Source organism: Sorex araneus, chromosome 2, assembly GCF_027595985.1.
Source record: "Sorex araneus isolate mSorAra2 chromosome 2, mSorAra2.pri, whole genome shotgun sequence".
Lineage (NCBI taxonomy): Eukaryota > Metazoa > Chordata > Mammalia > Eulipotyphla > Soricidae > Sorex > Sorex araneus.
In genome coordinates this window covers 182,856,959-182,881,040 of record NC_073303.1, presented here as the reverse complement: position 1 = coordinate 182,881,040, position 24,082 = coordinate 182,856,959, and the positions used below count along the sequence as shown (strand labels likewise).

The window sequence follows — 24,082 nt, the reverse complement described above, 5'->3', positions numbered from 1 at the left end:
AACAGATTCACCAATATGAAGCTTTCCAGGTTTGCTTTTTGCTTTTGTTTTTATAAAGACATGCAACACATAAATGATCACATCTTCAATGTGAATCCTGGCGAAATACCAAACACACAACTCCTGCTATAACTTAGCTACTCATTTATGAATGAAAACATTTTTCTATCCAGTATTGCCACCAATTTAAACAGCACATACCAAAGTGATTGACTAAACTCCCCTAAAAGGTGAAATCATTATAAAAACATTTTTATTTATGTTGCATGGCACTATGTTATTATAACATACTAATTTCCATGGAATCCAGATTATTTAGTACAGAAAACGGACAATAATATGCTCACATAGTGTTTCAATTTAAGTCTTTTGCACACTTGCCATGAGGTGGGCAGTTTCTGTGTCTATTCTGGAGTTACCCATACACACACACACATACAGAATTAAGTCTATCATTCTCACACAGTGTTTCAATTAAAGTCTTAATGTTGGCACAATTGTCAGGAGCTGGGCAGTATGTGTCCATTCAGGAACTGCACTTACACACATGCATATTCGCACATAGATTTAAGTCGGTACAGATAGGCCGTGGACAGTACCTGCTAACCACGAGGTGGGCAGTTTCTGTGAATTCGACAACTTCTGCCATTCGTATCGCAATGGAAGCGAACCTTCCTTGGGCTCACACTTCAGTTTAAAGTCGTTTCCGATTTCTCCTGATCCATCGATGGAACACCTCGTCCCCGAGGGCTTCACTGGGAAGAGAGAATAAGCAACTTTAAAATAAACAGAAACTTCATGCTGTCTGCATCCGACAACCGCTTAGACACACAGCATGCCGCATAACCGCATGACCGCTGGCCCGGTCAGCGGCAGGACCGACAGATACACGAGGCCGTCAACACGCGTTGGCTCAGCTTGGCCCGGCACGGAGCACGCACGCAGGAGCTCAGGCAGGCAGCCACGGCAGGCGGGGGCTGGGCGCATCTCACAGGCGGCGGGCAAGGCCCCGGGGCACGCCCACGGGAAGCGAGGCTGATGCAAGCCAAACCGCTGCAGACTCCAGGAAGCGACCCCCTCGACGCCGTCCTTACCCATTCATTCTTCTACTCTGGCCGTGACAGGGAGCCTCCTGGGGGCACGGGCCGTGTCACAGTCCTCGGGTGCCACGGCAGGCGGTGGGATTAATAATAAACGAGGCAGATGACACGGACAGCAGCAAGGACCAATTAGCATTCTGCATTTCCAGTAACCCCGAACCAGCCAGCCGGAAGGAGCTCTGAGGTGGGAGGCTCGGGTGCTCCTGAGTGACTGTTCAGGGATGCCTCGACCTCCCCAGGCACTCCAGACTGGGGCAACCCCATGGCGGCTCATCAAACGTCTCTGCCGAACTTTAATCAAGACTCACATGCATACAATAAAATGAACATCTCTCTCTCTGTGTCTGTCTCTCTCTCTCTCTGTCTCTGTCTCTGTCTCTCTCTCTCTCTCTCTCACACACACACACACACACACACACACACACAGTGCTGGCACTCCACACGATACTGAGTCCTGCCAGAAGTGATTCATGAGCACAGAGCCAGGCGTACCCCCTGAGACAGACAGATGTATCCCCTCACCACCCCCCAACCACCAACCGACCGACCGACCGACCGACCGACCAACCAAAACCCAACAGCAGCCATCATAAGAAAGCCTCACCCGTCTCCCCATCCCCGCTAAGGTTCCTGTCATAGCCCTAGAAATCTCTACCGGGGAGATGACTAGACTAGTTTTCCAGCTGCCCCCTAGGGCTTCCTGGGACTCATGGAGGGTTTAGGGGGTCCTCGCGGCGGGGGTGGGGGGGTGTTAACAAGCTCGGGTGCAAGTGCGATGCTCTGCATAAACTCTTCTCTGAAAAGTAGCGGTAAGCCTTCCAGGTGTGGGCGCGTGTGACCGCGCACCACAGAATGGGAACAACAGAGCAGCTACTTTCCAGTCTTGCTTCCTTGCCTCGCTGTGTGGTTTCCGAGGGACTCCGTACCAGTGTACGGACCAGAATTCTTTTTCGTTTGTTTTTGTGCTACACCCAGCAGTGCTCCGGCATTACTCCTGGCTCTGCTCTCTGGAATGGCTCCCAGCAGTGCTCGGGGGACCCCATGGTATGCTGTGGACGGAGCCCGGGTCAATTGCAACTGCCGCTGGCTCTCTTCAGAAGGCCCCAGGAGCCATCCGGGCAACTGTTCATCGGGCCCGCTCTGCCGTGGAAAGAACACAGCTGCTCGCATCAAGGGCTCCAAAGGGCCTTTCGGAAGGCCCCAGGGAAGGTGTGGGGGCAGCGTGGCCATCCTCGCTCTCTGCTGTCACCAGCCCCTTTGGCTCCTTTAGCTTGTGGTTTACAGGCAGCCACCGGCATGCCACCCCGAAGGGGCAGGCTGGGGCAGCAGGGCGCCCGACGCACACAGGCTGCCAACAGCCGTTCCGGTCCACTTCCACACGGCGCCCACCCCTGGCCCCGTGAATCGATGTTCTGCTCTGCTTCAGGCCACACCCAGAGGTGCTCTGTGCTCAGGGCTCACTCCTGGTGGTGCTCGAGGAGTACGGGGGGGGGGGGTGTCATGCCAGGGACTGAACCTGTGCCACGCTGGATGCTGTACACACAGCCCCGACCCTTCGATTCACACTGTGTGAACCGCCGGTGGCAGCTCCTAGGGTTCCCACACACAAGCCAAGAGGAAGGGCCACTGGCCCCGTGCATGAGCCCCGGGACCACTGTCCTGCTGGCCCCGGAACCGCGAGCCTCTGTCTCTCCTGTGCCACGCTGAACAGTCCCTCGCAGCGAGCATCCCTTCCTCCCAGCTTTCACCTTGCAGCGAAAATGCAGGTGGGGTTTTCCCAGTGGCAGTCGTGACTCATGGGCAAACACGGAAGAGGGCCAGTTAGGAAATTCTCCTGACCAGTATCGTGCTGAGTGAGTCAGACGGAGATGGGCAGATAGGGAATGACTGCATTCACTTGTGGGACTAAAGAAGAAGCAACCCGGTAGGAAACTAATATCCAAGGCCAGGGAAAATGGGGCCGGAGGACTGGTCAGTGGATGTTCAATGGAGGGCCAGAGTGAGAGCACAGCCGGCAGGGTGTTTGTCCTGCAGGCAGCCGACCCAGGTTCAATCCCCCGCATCCCATATGGTCCCCCCAGGCACCGCCAGGAGTAATTCCTGAGTGCAGAGCCAGGAGGAAGCCCTGAGCATGGCCAGGTGTGACCCCCCCCAGCCTCCCACACACACACAAAACCAAAAATGTTTGTTCAACAGTGTGGGAGACAGAGGGTCGTTAAGATGGAGGAAGGTCCATTAAGACAACACTAGTTGGCAATGACACTCTGGACAAAAGAACTGAGTGTTGGGGCTGGAGCGATAGCACACGTGTAGGGTGTTTTCCTTGCATGCAGCCGACCCGGGTTCGATTCCCAGCATCCCATATAGTCCCTTGAGCACCGCCAGGTGTGGTTCCTGAGTGCAGAGCTAGGAGTGACCCCTGTGCATAGCTGGGTTTGACCCCAAAAGAAAAAAAAAAAAAAAACATGCTGAAGGTGGAAATGCCGCTCGCAGGACCCTGCATGACACCCCCCACCTGGAGGCAGGCGGCGGCTCCCGCAGCCTGGGCACCACGAAGGTGCCACCAGACTCCACAACAACCCACATTCTGGCTCCCAGGCTCTCTCCTTAGTTTTTAGGAAACAGGAAGGTTCAAATTAGGCCTCAACTTCTTGTCTCCCTGCACCCCGCCCCAATCTGGGGTCTCGAAAGGAAAGAGGCAAAATATGATCCGGGGCAGCCGTGCCTTGGTTAGTTTCCTACGGGGCTGTGGCAGACAACTCTGACCATCGGCGTTTACTGTACCAAATGGGTCCCCCCAAAACGTCCCTGAACGTCTTAGAGATCTCAGGGTGCAGAAAGGGGATTTAGACAGAACTGTTGTTTACTACAAGGTACCACCCGCCACTTGTGCAGCACATGTACCACAGGAGGGTGTGTTTTTTTTCGGGTAGAATAACACATTTTATGAAGGCGGGCGAAAGAGCACACTCGGTCCAGAGAGCATACTCCAAGGCGTGGAGAAAGATGAAAGCCGAAGGGTGCACTCCAGAAGCAAGGAGTGGGGGGGCTGGAGCGATAGCACAGCAGGTAGGGTGTTTGCCTTGCACGTGGCCGACCCGGGTTCGATTCCCAGCATCCCATATGGTCCCCTGAGCACCGCCAGGGGTGGTTCCTGAGTGCAAAGCCAGGAGTAACCCCTGTGCATCGCCAGGTGTAACCCAAAAAGAAAAAAAAAATAAAAATATAAAAACAGAAACAAGGAGTGGGCAATCCTGAGAGTGTGAGCAGGCCATGCAAAACAGGATTTTACACGGCTATTAATGAATAATCACCTTCAGAGATGGGGGGTTGCTAGTGTTTTTACACAAGAGCACAGAGTGTAGAGGAGGATAATAAACATGCAGGCTTTGAACTTGCAAAGACTGCCATTTCCATTGTCTCCTAGTCTACAGGAGGGGGAGAGGGAGAGAGGGGGAGAGAGGGAGGGAGGGAAAAAGGGAGGGAGGGAGGGAGGGAGGGAGGGAGAAGGAGGTCAAGAGATAGAAACAGAGAGGGGAGGGAGGGAGAGAGGGAGATGGAGAGAGGGGGAGTGAGAGAGAGGGAGAGAGAGAGAGAGGGAGAGGGAGGAAGGGGGAGAGAGAGGGTGGGGGAGGAGGAGAGGGAGGGAGGGAGGAGGGAGGGAGGGAGGGAGGGGGGAGAGAGAGAGAGAGCGAGAGAGAGAGAGAGAGAGAGCGAGAGAGAGAGAGCACTGTAAGACAACCTACCAGTGAGGCCAAGGAGATGGCCCAAGAAGAACACTTGCCTTGCAGTACTGGGTTCAACTGCCAGCACCAAGGGACAGTGGGAGGTCAGGGAGAAGGCGGGTGAGAAAGATAGGGACACGTGGCTGGAGCGACAGCACCGCGGGTAGGGCGTTTGCCTTGCATGCGGGCGACCTGGTTCAATCCCCAGCATACCGTAGGGTTCCCAAAGAACTGCCAGGAGTAACCCCTGAGCATCACCAGGTGTGGCCCCAACAGCAAAACTAAAGATTGTACAGAAGCAGAGGGAGGTTAAGGCATCTTCTTCCCATGTGGCTGGTCCTCGTCTGGTCCCCAGAGCACAGAGCCAGGAGCAGTTTCTGAGCATCACTGAGTATGGCCCACCCCGCCCCTCGCCCCTGTACAAAAGGCAAAAGAGACCATCTATCCTTCTCGCAATCCCCCCTCCCGACAGATAATAAAATGGAGGCGCGGCGAGGTTCAAGGGCTGGCTACCAACGGCCGGGCCAACTCAATAATCCTTCCCTCACCCCATCTCCGACATTCGAAACGCTCTCCAATTGTACATCGCAGAAATCTCATGTATTACTGAATAATGTGATTTGAAAACAAAGCTCCCACTAACACACAAAAGATCTGAACTGACTGTAATCAGACAGGTCCGTTTAATGAGTAAATCTTTCAGTATTTCAAAAGGCGGGGTGAGACCCAGGGAAATAAAGGAATCCTCAAGAACCTGCCATCTTAATGGGGTTCTCCCACAACCAATATGTCCTTCAAACCTTTAATAACATTCACAATTGATATCTTATTTTTCTACTTAAAAAAAACAGTGTGTTGGGGGTTGGAGTGATAGCACAGTGGGTAGGGCGTTTGCCTTGCACACGGCCGACCCAGGTTCGATTCCCAGCATCCCATATGGTCCCCCAGCACTGCCAGGAGTAATTCCTGAGTGTAGAGCCAGGAGTAAGCCCTGTGCATCGCTGGGTGTGACCCAAAAAGCAAAAATAAAATAAAATAAAATAAAACAGTGTGTCCAACTTTAAGGGGGAGAAACTCCTAACAATAATAGTGAGTTTTTTGTTGAAATTTTGAATGTAATCAAAGTAAAATGAAAGTAAAATGAAATTTATCAGTTACACAGGCAGGGTGGGGGGGTGGGGGGGAGGTTTACTGTGATTCTTGGTGGTGGAATATGTGCACTGGTGAAGGGACGAGTGTTCGAGCATTGTATAACTGAGACTTAAACCTGAAAGCTTTGTAACTTTCCACATGGTGATTCAATAAAAGAATGAATTAAAAAAAAAAACACACACAGTGTGTCAACCTTCCACTTTATCTAAAAGACAGCAGAACTGCATCAAATGTTTGGATTGTTCTAAGAAACTCATCAGGCTTTATTTTATTATGTAAATGTTGCTCATAGTCTACATTGTGAGCGCTCATCCTTTGAACACGCAACTCGAATATAGAGAACAACAGTCTCTCAATAGATCGAATACAAGTCACTTACCAAGAACGTTGAGTTGAAACTTCTTATTGCCAACACCAGGGGCTTTTTTCACTTTGCACTGGTAAGTGCCAATATCTGACAACTGTAGGTTTGTGACATTTATTGATGCATCGCCAGATTTGAGATCGTTGCTTGTAAAGTGTACTCGTCCTTTCAGATCTTTATAGTAGTCTTCATAAACTTTGTCTCCAGAATATAGAATAATCTAAAAGGAACCAAAATACAAAAAAACAATCCTAAGAGAACCAAGCTTCTGTCTCACTACAGGAGTGCACATGAAGAGAACTACAATTACTGTAATCCCACAGGAAGCGCCTGTGGAGTGGTTGCATACTTGTATTTTAAATGGGGAAACCAACACCCACCCTCATATAGCCAGGGGGCTAGGTTAAAAAAAATCATTTGGTAAAACTGGATAAGAACATAGATTTGTCCACTATGAGACACTCTTTCTCAGTTGCAATCACGTATATAAAACCTGATACATTCACACCACCACAGCCCAAGAGTTAAAATTTTGCGAAGCTGGAAACAGCTGAGGGTTGTAGAATATTAAGTAAAATTCTAAAATAAACCTCTTAAGTTATGTTCTCCACATGAACAGTCTCTCAATAGATCTTGTGTGACAGAAAGCAGACACATGTCTAATCCCACTGGGTTTTCTGAGCCGCTATTACGGGCTTGGATAAAAATAACCAAGTTAGATTTAGAGAGAAGATAAATTGCGTTAAACCTCACCTGAAGGGAATCTCAACAATAATCTTTATCACTAAAATTTATTTGGATACACTTGATCAGTGGGTGGGGGTTCTTGTCTTGCACGTGTCTTGATCGTTTTTCAGATCTGCTAATAAAATCTTCCAAATTTCATTATCTGTGACCCAAGGTGCAAAGAGCCATGGTGCCAACCCCCCCCAAAGAAACATTCAGAAAATACAACTGCAGTATCCACCTGGCAATTTCGGAGACGATAATAACAAGATGATGACAGGTAAGTTTTCCTAATAACAAGGGTTATCTGTAGGACATGGGTTCCTTTCTGGCTTAAAACTGAGTGAAGGACTGGGGGCTGGAGTGATAGCACAGCGGGTAGGGCGTTTGCCTTGCACGCGGCCGACCCGGGTTCGATTCCCAGCATCCCATATGGTCCCCTGAGCACAGCCAAGGGTAATTCCTGAGTACAGAGCCAGGAGTGACCCCTGAGCATCGCTGAGTGTGACACAAAAAGCAAAAACAAAAACAAAACAAAAAACTGAGTGAAGGGGCTGAGTGATAGCACAGTGTTTGCCTTGCATGTGGCCGACCCAGGTTCGATTACCAGCATCCCATATGGTCCCCTGAGCACCACCAGGAGTAATTCCTGAGTGCAGAGCCAAGAGTAACAACCCCTGTGCATTGCTGGGTGTGACCAAAAAGAAAAAAAAAAAAAACAAAACTCGAGTGAAGCTCTGTCACCAAGTGAACGTCGAGCACGTCACTTATAAATTAAAGAGCTGATCTCCCCTCCCAGGCTGAGTCCACGCTTCACCCACGAAGTGTCTTTGGCTCACACCCGAGGTGGCTGCATGGAGCTGGCACTCTAGGAGTTTGCTAAGACCTGAAAGAAGCGCTTGAGTCAACAACAAGTCATTATTTCTTCTATTCTCCCGTCACACCCGCCTGTCAGCAGTAACGGTGAAAACACCTGGGAAGAAATGGTCATACCTTCCACTGCACTTGACTATGGACACCTTTGTTGTGAAGCGCTTAACGCTCACTCTGTTATATCTGCAACCTCTTCCCTCCCCCACTCCTTTCTCTCTGTAATCATGTTTTATTCCTTTTCCAGGGATATTTATTGAGACCCTGTGATTTACAAGCTTGTTCATCAGTGTTGTTTCAGGCATACATCATTTCAGCACCAATCAGCCCCCGTCCCTGCACCAATAGCCCCAGGTCCCCTCCATCTCTCAGTCTGCCGCCTGCGCAAGCACGTAAACAAATTTATTTCAGGTTAGTTGGACTAATAAAATGGAAAAGGAATGGCAAATAGAAGTATCAGGACGTACACAGTCTATTCTGGTGATTAGCTGCTCTATGCCTTTAGCCTTTCTCAATCTAGTAGAGGACAACCACAAGCAGCCCTTAGTGAGGGCCCTGCTCAGTGCTCCCCAATGGGGAGTGTCTCCTGTACGTTAAAGGAGTTCTTTCAATGCCTCTTGCAAAACTGGTTTCAAGGCTGGGAATTCCCTAAACTGCTGCGATGAAGCTCTGTAGAGTTCTTTCAAATCTGAAGGATGGGGCTGGAGCGAGAGCACAGCGGGTAGGGCGTTTGCCTTGCTCGCGGATGACCCGGGTTCGATTCCCAACATCCCATAGGGCCCCCTGAGCACCGCCAGGAGTGATTCCTGAGTGCAAAGTCAGGAGTTACCCCTGAGCACTGCCAGGTGTCACCCCCAAAAAAAGCAAAAGAAAAAAATCTGAATGATAATCTAGCTGGTCTTCTTGATGAAGTGATCACATTGAGGTTTTGTACTTACCACATTACTCTGGCTCATTTGATAGATCTGCTATATATATCTTACAGGCTTTCCTTTTTATATATATATAAGTTCCTTTTTTGATCTTGCAGCATTCAATATTCTATCTTTGAATTTTGTCATTTTGAGTATCCTGTGTGTCTCGGCATTTTCCCAACTGGGTCTATTTTCACCAGGACCCTTCAGGCCTCCTAGACCTCGGTGCCTGTAATCCTTAACTCTGGAGCGTTCTTATTGATGATTTGCTTAACTATTATTTTCTTCACATTTGCCTTCCTGTTGCTCAGGGACTCCAATGATTCTCATATTGCTCCTCTTGAAGTCACCCCACAGTTCTCTGGTATGTGTTCATTTCTCTTCAGACTATTTCCCACCTTCTGCTGTTTTCTGGCAGTTTCCTCCTCCTCTCCTGGGAGCTCCTTGATCTTTTGCTCAGCTTCTGTTATTCTGCTGGTCAGAGCCTCTACTGTTCTTATTTCTGTCATTTCTGACAGTAGTAGCACGATAGCACTGTCTTCATTGATTTGCTCAAGCGGGCACCAGTAACATCTCCATTGTGAGACTTGTGACTGTTTTTGGCATCTCAAATACGCCACAGGGAGCTTGCCAGGCTCTGCCGTGCGGGCGGGATCCTCTCAGCATCTTGCCAGGCTCTCCGAGAGGGATGGAGGAATGGAACCCGGGTCTAACGGTAGTAGATCCTTCATTTCAACTCATACTCTGCTGTACTTGACTATCTGCTATCATTTCTTTGAACTCCTCGAACACCCTCATCAACATGTCAGTGGAGACGCTGCCTGAGGACCTGGTGTTGTTGATGCCTTCGGCGATACTGGCTTTGCTCCCGGAGCCTGGCGGGCTTCTCTGTACTTCCCCCACCACTTTTCTAGTGGTCCTATGAGGGGGCTGAGCCTCTGCAGCCGCCTGCCCCGGAAGCCACTGAGGGATGAAGCTGGCGGCTGCTCCTTCTTCTCTCCTCGCACACAGACGGAAGCGTGCGCAGCATGGACTGTGTGGAGCGGAGCTGTCGTGGCTGCGGCTGCGGCTGCGCACTTGAGGAGCTGTGGGGTGGCCCTTAACGTAGCACAGGTGGCTGCTGGGACCATCCGGGCAGAAAGGGGCTGTGAGCTCCCACTCGGAACAGGTCAGCGGATACCAGGCAGAGAGAGGCCAGCCTCCCCAGGAGTGGAGGAGCAGCAGCAAGAGACGGTGGGGCAGGCGCTGTGGGGTGGGCCCTTCTCACAGCACAGGTAGGGCGAGGCGGCAGCTGGGACCGACCAGGAGGGAGGCCCCTTGCCAGCCTTTTCAGGAGAGCCATGTCTGCACTGCTAGCAATTGTGTAAACCTTATGCACACCCTCCCCCAGCCCCAAGTCGGAAACTAACATTTACCAAGCGATTTCGATTCCTCTCCTTCACTCTGCAGGCCTGGGGGCATCACCTACGCTCTATCTGTGGGCTCCCACGAACATCTTATAGAAGGCCCCACAGCCCAATGATCTGGACTCGCAGAATAAACGGACCTTGTTGGTGTTTCTAAGCAAGTTCTTTGTTTTGTTTTGTTTTGGGGTTGGGGGTCACACCCAGCGACACTCAGGGGTTACTCCTGGCATTGCTTGGGGGACCATATGGGATACTGGGAATCGAATCTGGGTCGGCCACATGTAAGGCAAATGCCCGACCCGCTATACTAACACTCCAGCCCTGTGAGCAATTACAAACTTACCAAAAGCTTGCACACATAAGCATTATCATAATGCTGAGAGGCTGGTCCACCCATGCCTATCTTACTTTCTAGCACTGTAGCACTGTCGTCCCATTGTTCATGATTTACTTGAGCAGGCACCAGTGACGTCTCCAATTGTGAGACTTGTTGTTACTGTTTTTGGCATACCGAATACGACACAGGGAGCTTGCCAGGCTGTGCCGTGCGGGCGGGATACTCTGGGTAGCTTTCCGGGCTCTCCGAGAGCTGTACCCATGCCCGCAGCAGGTCTTACTTTGTAAGGAAAAAGAAATTTATACAAGTACAGCCTGGTGCAGAGTTAACAAGGGTGGGGCCAGGAGAGGGGATCCTAGATACCTGGGTTTACACCCACACAATTCCAAGTAAATAATGTAACTGACAAGAACGCGCTTACATGCCAACCTCTCACTGAACCCCTTTCCTTGCGCTTTCTTGTATTTTAATACAGAGACTCGGACCATCCACACACAGACACGGAAGCCCAGTTCTCTCTTCCCACCTGGCTTACACGTCCCGGGCCTCGCACCAAGCCCTGCCGGACAGCCAGGCTATCACTGCCCACACTCCGCATGAGTAACTTTGGGTCCTCTTTCTGCGGCGGCAGGACATACCACGCTCGGTCTCCGGACATACCCTGCGGCGGGGGTGGCGTGGTAAGCCAGATGCAGTTCAGGCCTTTGCTCTCCATCCATTCCTACGGGACCGAATCCTGAGCTCTACACACACTGTTCCTGTGGGGAGGCCGTGATGGGAATCCAGCCCAGGGCTCTACTGACCAAGCAAAGCGGGCGGGCGACCTCTGAGCCACATTCCCAGTCCCCAAAGTCCAAGGGTGGGCCTGACTGACTGACGCTTCGGAGGGAGTGAAGTGTGTGTGTGTGTGTGTGTGTGTGTGTGTGTGAGACACTTCGGAGGGAGTGAAGGATATGTGTGTGTGTGTGTGTGTGTGTGTGTGTGTGTGTGTGAGATGCTGGAGATGCTGCAGAGGGAGTGAAGGGGGTGTGTGTGAGTGTGTGACGCTGCGGAGGGAGTGAAGGGTGTGTGTGTGTGTGTGAGACACTGCGGAGGGAGTGAAGGGTGTGTGTGTGTGTGTGTGTGTGTGTGAGATGCTGCAGAGGGAGTGAAGGGTGTGTGTGTGAGTGTGTGTGTGTGTGAGATGCTGCAGAGGGAGTGAAGGGTGTGTGTAATGCTGCGGAGGGAGTGAAGGGTGTGTGTGTGTGTGTGTGAGATGCTGGAGATGCTGCAGAGGGAGTGAAGGGCGTGTGTGTGAGTGTGTGACGCTGCGGAGGGAGTGAAGGGTGTGTGTGTGTGAGATGCTGCAGAGGGAGTGAAGGGTGTGTGTGCGAGTGTGTGACGCTGCGGAGGGAGTGAAGGGCTGTGGAGGGAGTGAAGGGTGTGTGTGTGTGTGTGTGTGTGTGTGTGTGAGATGCTGCAGAGGGAGTGAAGGGTGTGTGTGTGATGCTGGGAGGGAGTGAAGGGTGGGTGTGTGTGTGTGTGTGATGCTGCAGAGGGAGTGAAGGGTGTGTGTGTGTGTGTCACTGTGGAGGGAGTGAAGGGTGTGTGTGTGTGTGTGTGTGTGTGTGTGTGTGTGTGTGTGTGTGTAGTGAAGGGTGTGTGTGATGCTGGGGAGGGAGTGAAGGGTGTGTGTGTGTGTGTGTGTGTGTTCGGCTGGAAGCCTGTATTCTGCCCGTGGCCAACACAGACAGTAAAGAAAAGAACAAAGCGGGGCCCAGGTATGTGGGCTGAGCGCTCGCAGTGAGTCAGGCTTAAGCGACTTTGCTTAGGGAGGCAGAAGGAAGTTCTCGCAGCACACAAGGGTTTGTTTCTAGCCGGGATCACTCGCAGTTCAGGAAAGTACCTTGATTATTTTCTTCACACACGTATTGTGAGCAAAGTGCCAGGTTGGCCCAAAAGTAGGAGTTGGCCAGCTACGCTCGAACATGGTCATTAAGTTGGCCAAACAGGCCCCTGCTTTTATATGAACCATAAGGAAGTAAGATAAAAATTTCTCTTCCAGGGGCTGGAGCGAGTACAAGCAAGACACAGGTGTCTTGCGCACAGCCGACCCGGGTTCGATCCCCAGCATCCCATATGGTGCTTTGAACATCACCAGGAGGGAACCCTGAGCTCAGGGCCAAGAGCCCTGAGCACTGCTGGGTGTGACCCAAAAATAAACAAACAAAAACACCATAACTCCAAACAGATGCCGAAGACCACATTCCTCTGATTATATAAAACTGGATTTATTTTTCTCTGGCCCTGGTCTACTATAATCGACACTGATTTCTTCCTTTCTTCTAATTTGTAATTTAAACATATCAAGGCAAAACTAATTTGCAACACTTTAAATTAAATCAAACATTCTGGAGCAATAACACAGCGGGTAGGGCGTTTGCCTTGCACGCGGCCAACCCGGGTTCGATTCCCAGCACCCCATATGGTTCTCCCGAGCACCGCCAGGAGTAATTCCTGAGTGCATGAGCCAGGAGTAACCCCCAAGCATCACCGGGTGTGACCCAAAAAGCCAAAAAAAAAATCAAACATCCTGGGGCATTTCAGTGGTAAGAGAACCTGACTCACTTAAGTAAAATCCCAGGTTTTGTTTGTCCCCAGCGCAGCAAAAATGTAAGGTCCAGAGCCACAGTCCAGAGGGCAAGGCACTTGCCTTGCACGTGACTGCCTGGGTTCTATCCCCAGCACTGCCTGAGGGTTCCCAGCACGGCCAGGAAGGAAGGACCCCTGAGCACAGAGCCAGGAGTAAGTCCTAGAACTTGCCTGGTGTGGCCCCAGGAAACAAAACCCAGAACAACAGATAACTAAAATATGCTGGCACCACGAACAGAAAAAGTGTGCTGAGTAAGTACCCAATATGGCGCCCGAGTAGGAGTAACTGAGTGAAGAGCCAGTCGAGACCCCTGAGCACCACTGGGGTGTGACCCCAAAACCAAAAAGTTATTAGGTAGGATATTTAACTTCAAGAAGCAGCAAAGATAGGCTCTGTTGTACTGTGTTAGAGCGGGTGACATTGACATTGGAAACACAATCTGCGTGAACATTTTAAGAACTCAATTCTAACTTTTCGCCAAATCTCGGTTTCTCCACCGCGCCTAGCACGAGATGCAGATCCATCCGTGCCACTCATCGATCCATTCGTGCCACTCGAGTGCCGGCACCGCGTCTCCCTCGATTCCCTCCCAGTCTACCACACGCTTCCTCATCAGACATTCTGAACGGCCCTGAGAGCTTTCTCGAAGGCGTCTGGCAGGTCGCCCTTGGTCCCTACCCCTCCTGGCTACTGACCCATTTCACCTCATGGCAGGTGCACCCCTCGATGTCCTTGTTTTTGACTCACAGTGGTTGCACTCCTTACCCAGACAGCAACCCAGTCTGAAACATCTGGGGCTCCCTTCATGGTCCCAACGGCCCTGGCCCCTCCCCGGCCCTGAAATGCAGGTGCTGTGTAGGGCTAGTGCCACAGACACCTGGTGAGTAAGCAGGCGCTGAAGACTTACCACTTGATCCACGATCTGGTTGTCAGCAGGCGAGAGCAACCACTCAATGTCCAGAGGGCCCTGGTCCTCCTGGTCCAGGGTGAACTTGCAGGGCAAATAGGCCGTCTCCCCTTTAGCCTTCTCGATCATCTGCTCCTGAGAGGTGATATGCAAGCTTCGGGCAAGATCTGGAGAAAGAAGCACGGGCAAGGACTGAGCACCTGCTGTCGGGCTGGAGCGGGCCCAGGAGGAACCCAGCTGTCACGGGGAGCGCAGCACGTGGGCGACATAGTCAAGAAGCTTAAGGCAGGGGCTGGAGCGATAGCACAGCGGGTAGGGCGTTTGCCTTGCACGCGGCCGACCCAGGTTCGATTCCCACCACCCCATAGGGTCCCCTGAGCACCGCCAGGAGTAATTCCTGAGAGCAGCAATTCCTGTGCATTGCCAGGTGTGACCCAAAAAGCAAAAAAAAAAAAAAAAAAAGAAGCTTAAAGCAGTCCGCAGTCTGTGGCGTCAGAGGGGCGGGGTAACGGGGCCACCGTAGTGGTGCTCACAGGCTATGCCTGGCACAGTGCTAGAGGGGATCCTTTTATTTTTTTTCAGTCCAAAAAATATTTATATTCTTTCATCACATCACTGTAGATGAGCAATGAATGATTTTTTTAATTTTTTTATTAGTGAATCACCATGAGGTAGATACAAACTTATGAACTTCCGTGTTTGCATTTCAGTCACACAGTGATTGCTTACCCATCCCTCCACCAGTGCCCATTCTCCTCCACCAGTGTTCCCAGTATCCCTCCCACCACCCCCATCCCAACCCCCACCACCCACCCTGCTTCTGAGGCATTCCCTTTTGTTCTCTCTCCTTTTGGGTGTTGTAGTTTGCGATAGAGGTATTGAGTGGCCTTCATGTTCGGTCTATAGTCCACTTTCAGCACGCAGCTTTCAACCCGAGTGGGTCCTCCCAACATCAAGAGGGAATCCATTTTTGAATTGTCTCCCTGATCTGTTGGTTTTTTTCCCCCCTTCGTTTCTTATCTGGGGCTGGGCGCTACAGCAGGCAGAATTAGGGAGGCTATGCTGAGCTGGGGGTCAAACCCAGGGCCCTGGGAGCTTTCTGCCCAGCCTTAAACCTGCAGTTCAATCTCGCAGGAGAATACCCCGTAGTGAATACTTCTGTCAACTTCCCAACCTGGGAAAAAGTTTTTCTTAGTGGATGGTGCTTTCTATCCAAGATGCCTAAAGCTACATCCTGGGGGATCTGAACAGATCGGGGGTATAGGCCACCGCCGTGCAAGTGCGAGGATGTGAGTTCAACCCTCCATGCCGCCAAAGGGCACCGGGGCTGGCCCCACAAGCGCTGGTCTTGGGGCAGCGGTGGCATAGTGGAGTACTCGGCCTCCACACACCGCAGTGCAGTGTAGTCCCTAAGTAGGACCCCAGTATGTGAGCCCTGTCACCAGGAACTTGAGTGTGAGCGTGTCCATGTGACCAGCAGACTGCCTGTGACCCCCCCCCACCCCCGCGCCATGCAATACAACAGAACACAACACAACAGCAACAACAAAGGGAAGGATGGAAATGAACACGCTAAAGCTAATACAAAGACCACATGCAGCTAATTCCAGGTGACAGGCATTCACTGACTCAACACCTGCCAAGGTGCGGTGAACACCTGGGACTGGGAAATATCTTACTGATTGATACATTTCACGGCCAGGGCAAACAGGGGTTAGGAGGATTGGTCCAGGGTTGGAACTAACCACAAGTGTGTGTGGAGCTGAGGTTTAGGTAGGAGAGAGAAGGGACCAGTATGGCAATAATAGCTGGGAATGATCACGCTAGACAAGACCTCAAAATCTGAGGGTTAAAAGTAGGTAAAGGGGGGCTGGAGTGATAGCACATCAGGTAGGGCGTTTGCCTTGCATGCGGCTGACCCGGGTTCAATTCCCAGCATCCCATATGGTCCCCTGAGCACCGCCAGGAGTAATTCTGAGTGCAGAGCCAGGAGGAACCCCTGTGCAACGCCAGGTATGACCCAAAAAGCAAAAAAAAAAAAAAAAAGTAGGTAAAGGGATAGTCTTGATAACCTTTCAGTATCAATACTGCAAACAGCAATGCCCAAAAGGGCAAAGGGGGGGAGGGGGATGGGGGGGGGAGAGAGAGAGAGAGAGAGAGAGAGAGAGAGAGAGAGAGAGAGAGAGAGAGAGAGAGAGAGAGAGGCGCTTCCCATAGAGGCAGGCAGGGGGGCAGGGGGCAGGGGTGATGGGAGGGAAGCTGGGGACACTGGTGCTGGGAGATGTACACTGGCGGACCGATGGGTGTTGGAACACGGTATGACTGAAATCCAGTCACAAAAAGCTTTGTAAGGGTCTATCTCAGTGATTCAATCAAAAGGTTTTAATTTTTTTTAATTAAATAAAATTTTTAAAAGACTGCATTCTAAATTTGTGATAAACTTGACTAAGTTCTGTCGAATGCTTTTAAACATGTCTACGCATCAGACGCTGACGTCCATTTGCAGAGTGTTCGCCTCTACCTCACTTTCCCCGAAGAGCTGACCTCAACATTTTCTTCAAGGGAGAAAACCCGGAGCATCCCTGTGTGAGCCACACCCGGCTCCTCCGCGTCCCTGCATCAAAGGCCCGCCCTGCCGTGGCCGTGAAGTCACAGCACGGACACCATCAGGCACGCCCAAGGCTGGGCCTCAGCCACTGAGCGCGGCCACTGCCTCTGCGGGAAGAAGCGACACAGGCGAGAATTAAGGTGTCGGAGCAACAGCTTCAACTGTCCACCAGACAGCCACCGGGACACTGTGCCTGGACCAGCTGGCCACAGCCCTCAGAGTCAAGAGAATGGCCCGTTTCAGTCTGGTCTACACTGGCAGCCTAGGATTCTAGGAAACTCTCTTTAAAGCTTGTTACACCACGGAGACTAATCGTCCTGCATCATCCAAACGACTTTTTTTTATTTTTTGCTTTTTGGGTCACACCCAACGATGCTCAGGGGTCACTCCTGGCTCTGCACTCAGGAATTCCTCCTGGCCATGCTCAGGGGACCATATGGGATGCTGGGAATCGAACCTGGGTCGGCTGTGTGCAAGGCAAACGCCCTACCCGCTGTGCTATGACTCCAGCCCCCAAACAATTTTTTCAACCCCAATGGACTCCCGTATTATCTCAGGTTTCCTACCCCAATCACCATTCATGCCCACATTTTTTTTGAACTCTGATTTTGTGTTTTTGTATAATCTTGACTCTCCTGAATCAATATTCGATCTTGTGAACAGCTTATATTAAAAAAAAAATTTATTTTAAAAATTCAGCTCCATTCCTGCCTCATTCACTAAGATATTCTACCTCTCCAGATTTTACTTTTGCTGAGTGTCTATGAAAGCCCACAGTATTTTACCATCTGCTATCAGTACCACCTAACTGGAACGAAACATATACTATCTCATTTCTCCTCCCGCTTAGTAGATTTTATAGTGAAGGTGACTTGGCTAAAAGGCGATTCTCTTACGTCTTCCAAAAGCCGATGAATTTACCTTTTTCCCATAAAGCCGTGCATTTTAAAGTGAATTTTTAAAATGTTGGTTCTGATTTGCTATTACTTCATTAGTTACATTAACACAGAAACTGGGCACCTTTGCTTACTAATGGGAGCTCCATGCACGTTAGTATAAAGAACTGGGGACGTTAAGTGTGATCAATTCTACAATACTGAAAGCTCTATTCCACAGGAAGCAGAGCCTATTACATGAATAGCTCCTTTCCACCGTGACTATTATTTATTGTCAGCTTTTAATTTGTCCAATAAATCCAACAGATGAATGAATAAAAAGGCTGTGGTATACAAAACAGAACACCACTAAGTTATAAGAAAAACTGAAAACTTGTAGTTTGCTGATCAACAGGACTGGAAAGCATCCTATTAGGCAAAATAAGTCAAGGGTAGATGGGGAGATACCAGCTGACCTCACTTATCTGTGGCCTGCAGAGAAAGGAGGAACAGACAGTACTGAATGATGGCAGAGCTTTCGCCTTTGGTTACGAAATTCAGATGCCAAGCAGCAGTGGCGTGAGGGGAACAGAGAGGCAGACTAAAACTAAATACTCCATCAAGGTGAAGTCATTCTGTACATCAAAATCGCGAATGTTACCACCATTGGAACCATGTTGCCTAAGCTACTTCTTTTAATAACATTTTTAATAACAATTTGTCCGATTACGTATGAAAATTAGAACAATCTCAATATGCTGAAAAATTTAAAACTCAAAAATAAATAATTGTGAATGTAATTTTGCTTTATAAATACAATTAAATTACTTGAGTAAAATTAAGTTCATCAATGATCTGTAAAAATCAAATAAAAAAGTTAAATGGAAGAAGGGCAGTAGGTACAGTGCTTGCCTTGCACACGGCTGACTTGGGTTGAATCCCTGACACCTCATTTGGCCCCCAAAGCCCACCACCACAAGTAACTCCCAGAGTGCAGAGCCAGGAGTAAGCACTTAGAACAGCTGGATGCGGCCCCAAAGCAAAACACCCCCTCAAAAAACACAAAGGTAAATTATATCAATTAGCTAAACTTCAAGTCCTAACTCAGGCTCTCAAGTAGTTTCAAACAAAATCTTAGCATAAAATGCAACTCATTTTCATGATAGCATCTTCATCCTGGTTTGTTTTATTTTTTTGATATTTAAAATTCACTTTTATCGGGGCTGGAGCAATAGCACAGAGGGTAGGGCATTTGCCTTGCACTCGGCCAACCGGGGTTCAATTCCCAGCATCCCATATGGTCCCCTGAGCACCACCAGGGGTGATTCCTGAGTGCAGAGCCAGAAGTAACCCCTCGTGCATGCCAGGTGTGACCCAAAAAGCAAAAAAAAAGAAAAAAATCACTTTTACCTTAAAAGAGAACTTTAGAAAAGTAACATGTATAAAAATAGCCTAGAAAGATACATATCAAAGTGTTAGCAGCAGTTGTTTCTGACAACTGGGATTTTAAGTAAAGTGATTGCCCATTATTTGGTTTACACTGTGATTTTTTTAAAATTATGTGCATGACTGAGGAAGCTTTAAGTATGACTTTGAATTGGCTTTCCAGAAATTTCTTTTCAAAAATGTTTACAACATTCAACTGCTCTTCATTGTACTGTATCAAAATGAACAAAAATTTCAAGATCCTAAAAAAGTTACTCGACTTCCTAGCAACACTGAAGGGGCCTCTTTGCTGAGTATTTTCAGTGTCGACATTCAACAGTCACCAACTGCTGATGACAAGAAACAGACACGGGGCCTCCAACAAGAGACTCTGGGGAATCTTTCCTGACACTGGTCGATTCTATTTATGCGGTAAAATGAGTGATAAATTAATTCGCAAACTACCTGGAGATTCAAACATGGTTTAAAAAATAAGTGACAAATCTTCAATCTTTATTCAAAACTTACATTCAAAGCATGATGACACGTTACACATTATCAACCACAAGGTATTTTTGAGTCCAGTTAATAAGTGCTCAGCACCAGATTAAATAAATAAACTAGATCCCATTCTGGCAATGACTGAAGTAACATCTGCCAGTTTTTCTAATGATGTGTGTTTGGGTCACACCTGGCGGTGCTCCGGGCTTACTCCAAGGTGTGCCCAGGGATCACTCTGGGTAGGACTTGGGGGACCGTACTCAAGGAGCTGATCCCGGCAAGGAAAGCGCCTTACCCACTGTACTATCTTCTTTCCAGCCCGTCTAATTTTTTTTTATATCTTCATATTCCAAATCACTTAATTTTTTTTTTTTTTTGCTTTTTGGGTCACACCTGGCGATGCACAGGGGTTACTTCTGGCTCTGCACTCAGGAATCACTCCTGGCGGTGCTTGGGGGACCATATGGGATGCTGGGAATCGAACCCGGGTCAGCCGCATGAAAGGCAAACACCCTACCCTGCTGTGCTATTGCTCCAGCCCCCATTTGGATCTTAAAGGTGTATAGTCCCTACCCTAACTACCATCTGAATATCAAAATGATACCAAAATGATATCAAAATACTAATGAATTCAGGATTTTTTCTTTTTAGCCCTTAATACGCTCTCATATCTAGGGGCCTTAGGAAGAACTGTTTCTACTTTCAAAATGAAGCAGAACTAAGGAGAGGAAAGCACTATTTCTCTAAACGAAGGATCATATTTTTAGGGGAGAAACTTCAAAGACATACAGATGATCAAAAGATGTGAAAAAAATGCCCCCTGACACTTATCAGGGTAATGTAAATCAAAACAATGAGGAATCTCACACCTGTAAAATGGGTACACACCATAAAAACAAAACAACCAGTGTTGGTGTGGCTGTGGAAAAAAAAAAAAAGATGCTCACTAGCTGCTGGTAGCAATGTAATCAACCCGGTGTTTATGGAAAACAATATGGAAACTCCTCAAAAAACTAGGAAATAGCTCCCATCTGACCTAGCAACGGCACTTCTTAGCACCAGCCCCAAGAGCCCCTCCCCACAAAAAAAATCTACTGAGAAAAGACATCTGCACTCCTATGTTCACTGCAGCTCTGGTCACAACAGAAAGAGTCTGGAAACAACCCAAGTGACCAAGAACAGATGATCGGATAAAGAAACTATGGCACATCTACACCCTTGGCCATGAACTATGCAATGAGCTGCTGTGTGGATGAATCTAGAGCATATCAAGCTGTTGGAAACTGACCTCACATGCTAGGTGAAGAAGCAGCTCTGATCGAGAAGGGATCACCAAGCAAAGGGTGGTAGGCGGGCCCACTAGGGATGGGAGATACAGGCTGAAAATAAGACTACAGACCGAACAAGATGCCTACTTAATACCTCTGTAGCAAAACCACAACACCTACAAAGAGAGAGTGAGCAAATGGGAATGCCCTGCCACAGAGGCAGGGTGGGGTGAAGGGGACAGGGTGGGGGTGGTGGGAGGGATGCTGGGACCATGGGTGGTGGAGAATGGGCACTGGTGAAGGGATGGGTACTCGATCATTGTACGACTGAAACACAAGCACGAAAACCTGTATGTAAGTCTGTAACTCTGTCTCATGGTGATTCACTAATAAAATAAATTTAAAAAAAAAATAGAGAATATCAAGCTGAGTGAAGTTAGCCTGAAGGAGAGGGACAGAGGCGGAAGGAGCACTCTCATATGTGGAGCCAAAGAAACAGTCGACAGATAACCAGTGTCCAAAGGCAGCAGACACTGAGCAGCAGTCTTCAGTGGGAAGCTGGACCGAGGGGAAGGATGGAGAGAGATTAGGATGAGGGGGTCTGGGGAGGAGAGACTGGGGCAAACGGCGGAGGAGGAAAGTGCAGACTCGGGGGGAGGTGTGGTGAGGGTGTGTGTTATACAGGGAACCCCTATCTTTAAGAGCACTGTAAACCATGGTGCCTACTAATAAATCTTTTTTTAATAAAATTAAAAATTAGGGGTTGGAGAGATAGTGCAGCAGCTAAAGTGTTTGCCTTGCCTGTGGCCAACCAGGGTTCGAGCTCCAGCACCTCATAAGGCACCCTCGGTGTAGAGCCAGGAGCTAGTTCTGAGCCAGTGCTGGGTATGGCCCAAAACCACAAAGATGGGGCTGGCACGGTAGTACAGCGGGTAAGGCGTTTGCCTTGCACGCGGCTGACCCGGGTTCGATCCCCAGCATCCCATATGGTCCCCCAAGCACTGCCAGGAGCAATTCCTGAGTGCAAAGCCAGGAGTAACCCCTGAGCATTGCTGGGTGAGACCCAAAAAGCAAAAAAAAAAAAAAAAAAAATTAAAAAACCCACAAAGATTCCCTCTAAAAATTAAAAACACATAAAATTTTTATTAAATTTTTATGTTTGAACTGCTTCAAAAATCAAAGCCCTGGTTTCACTGATTTCAGCTTTTAACTACATGTTCATTTGGACGGTCTTCAGTTATCTGTTCCCTCTGGCAATGTTAAAATCAGGATGCTGGAAAGTGCTAACAAAACCAAAACTGATTTAAAAAAAAAAAGAGAGAGAGAGAAATTAGAGATGAGAATTTTTAATGTGGAAAACCTTAGGGAAAATATAGGGAACACAAACCATGAAGAAAGCAATCAGTCAGGGGCCATAAATGTGGCTAGATGGTCAGCATTTGCTCTGTCTGGGTCCGAGGCCTGAGGCTCAGTTCAGAGCACTTGTGATCACTGAGGCTGCTGAGAGCAAATCCTGGGCAGTGCAGTGTGGCTCCAGAAAAGAGAAAGAAAAAGACAAATGTAACTCTATCAAAAATTTTAGGGCAGGAAATGAAGTTTCAACAGGTATGTGCTATAGAAAAGATTGTGCTTCTGTTACTGGGGAAAATAAAAGTCTGTTGTTCCTTATACCAGCAAGATGGCAAGTGTCAACTCTGAGCAGAGATGGCACATGCAAAAAGCATTAGAGAGAATGTGTGAGTTGGGAATTTAGTGACAGAGCCTGGGTCTTTTCACCTAGGTGTGAATTACGAGATAGGCAACTGGATCCAAGAAGAGGGGAGGGGAGGGGAGGGGAGGGGAGGGGAGGGGAGGGGAGAGGAGAGGAGAGGAGAGGAGAGGGAAAGGAAGCAAAAAAGAAAGGGAAAGGAAGCAAGAAAGAAAGGGAGAAAGAGAGAAAGAGAAAGAAAGAGAGAAAGAAAGAAAGAAAGAAAGAAAGAAAGAAAGAAAGAAAGAAAGAAAGAAAGAAAGAAAGAAAGAAAGAAAGAAAGAAAGAAAGAAAGAAAGAAAGGAGGGAGGGAGGGAGGGAGGGAGGGAGGGAGGGAGGGAGGGAGGGAGGGAGGGAGGGAGGGAGGGAAAGAGGAAGGGAGGAAGGAAGGAAGGAAGGAAGGAAGGAAGGAAGGAAGGAAGGAAGGAAGGAAGGAAGGAAGGAAGGAAGGAAGGAAGGAAGGAAGGAGGGAAGGAAGGAGAGAGAGAGAGAGAGAGAGAGAGAGAGAAGAAAAAGATCTACAAAGCACTACAAAGCACTTCACAGAAGAGATTCCCAAACTTACTGGGCCTACACAACCCCTTTCAGGAAATAACTCGGCACCCCTCTGGAAACCTGCCTTGCCTGACTGACTCAAGACAGCACCCCCAGCTCCAGAGGACTGCAACAACCCTGGATTGTTCCACTCCCCGCCCAGGAGCAGCACTGCCCACTCAGGGAAACACACAGCGGAATAAAGCAACAATCCGGCAATTCTGGATGCCTCGAGTCCACAGAGCACAGGTCTGGGCCATGGGAAAAGGAGAGGAGGCAGGGCCAAGGTCACAGGCGCCAGCAGGAAACAGAAGTCTGAGCTTGGCAAAGTGCCCGAAACAGCCTATGGCACAAATTCATACACCTCAGACACACCTGAGAAACATCCCCGTGCGAGCCCGTGTCTGGGAGCTGGGCGCACTCTCACAAGAGCCAACACGTCGAGAACATTAATAACTGAAGTGCTCTGTGGCGGGGAAACAGTTTGTTTTGATGACACCCCAAAATGCCTCCAGGCGGGCAAATTAGGGGGGACCCCCACGAAGCTCACCCAGCTGAGACAAAAAAAGAGCTTTGGGTAAAGAGCCTCGGTCAACCGCAGTTCTCTGCAGCAAAAACTCCCTATGAAAACGTGATTTGGGGGGGCTGGAGTGATAGAACAGTGGGTAGGGCGTTTGTCTTTCACGCGGCCTACCCGGGTTCAATTCCCAGCATCCCATATGGTCCCCTGAGCACCGCCAGGAGTGATTCCTGAGTGCAGAGCCAGGAGTAACCCCTGTGCATCACCAGGTGTGACCCAAAAAGAAAAAAAAAAAAAAACCAAAAGAAGTGATTTTGGGGGGCAGTCAGAGCCAACTCCGCCTCAGATCAACACAAGCCTGACTAAATATTGACACATCAGGCTCAGTTTGGGAGGGTGCGGCCCCAGCGGCTCAACAGGGGGAACTGGCCGTTCACCGCCTCCTGCAATCTCAGCAGGCTGCCCTTCGGC

General features: G+C 49.3%; 1 protein-coding gene across 1 annotated transcript in view; it reads right to left on the bottom strand.

The window, feature by feature from the left end:
- Positions 1–24,082, bottom strand: part of CXADR (CXADR Ig-like cell adhesion molecule) — a 52,929-nt gene that overhangs the window by 7,489 nt on the left and 21,358 nt on the right. The window contains exons 2-4 of the mRNA XM_055126061.1: positions 14,134–14,300; positions 6,357–6,561; positions 600–755 (exon numbers count right to left, since the gene is read on the bottom strand). Of these exons, the coding sequence (XP_054982036.1) occupies positions 600–755; positions 6,357–6,561; positions 14,134–14,300 (528 nt within the window). The remainder of the gene's footprint in view (positions 1–599; positions 756–6,356; positions 6,562–14,133; positions 14,301–24,082) is intronic.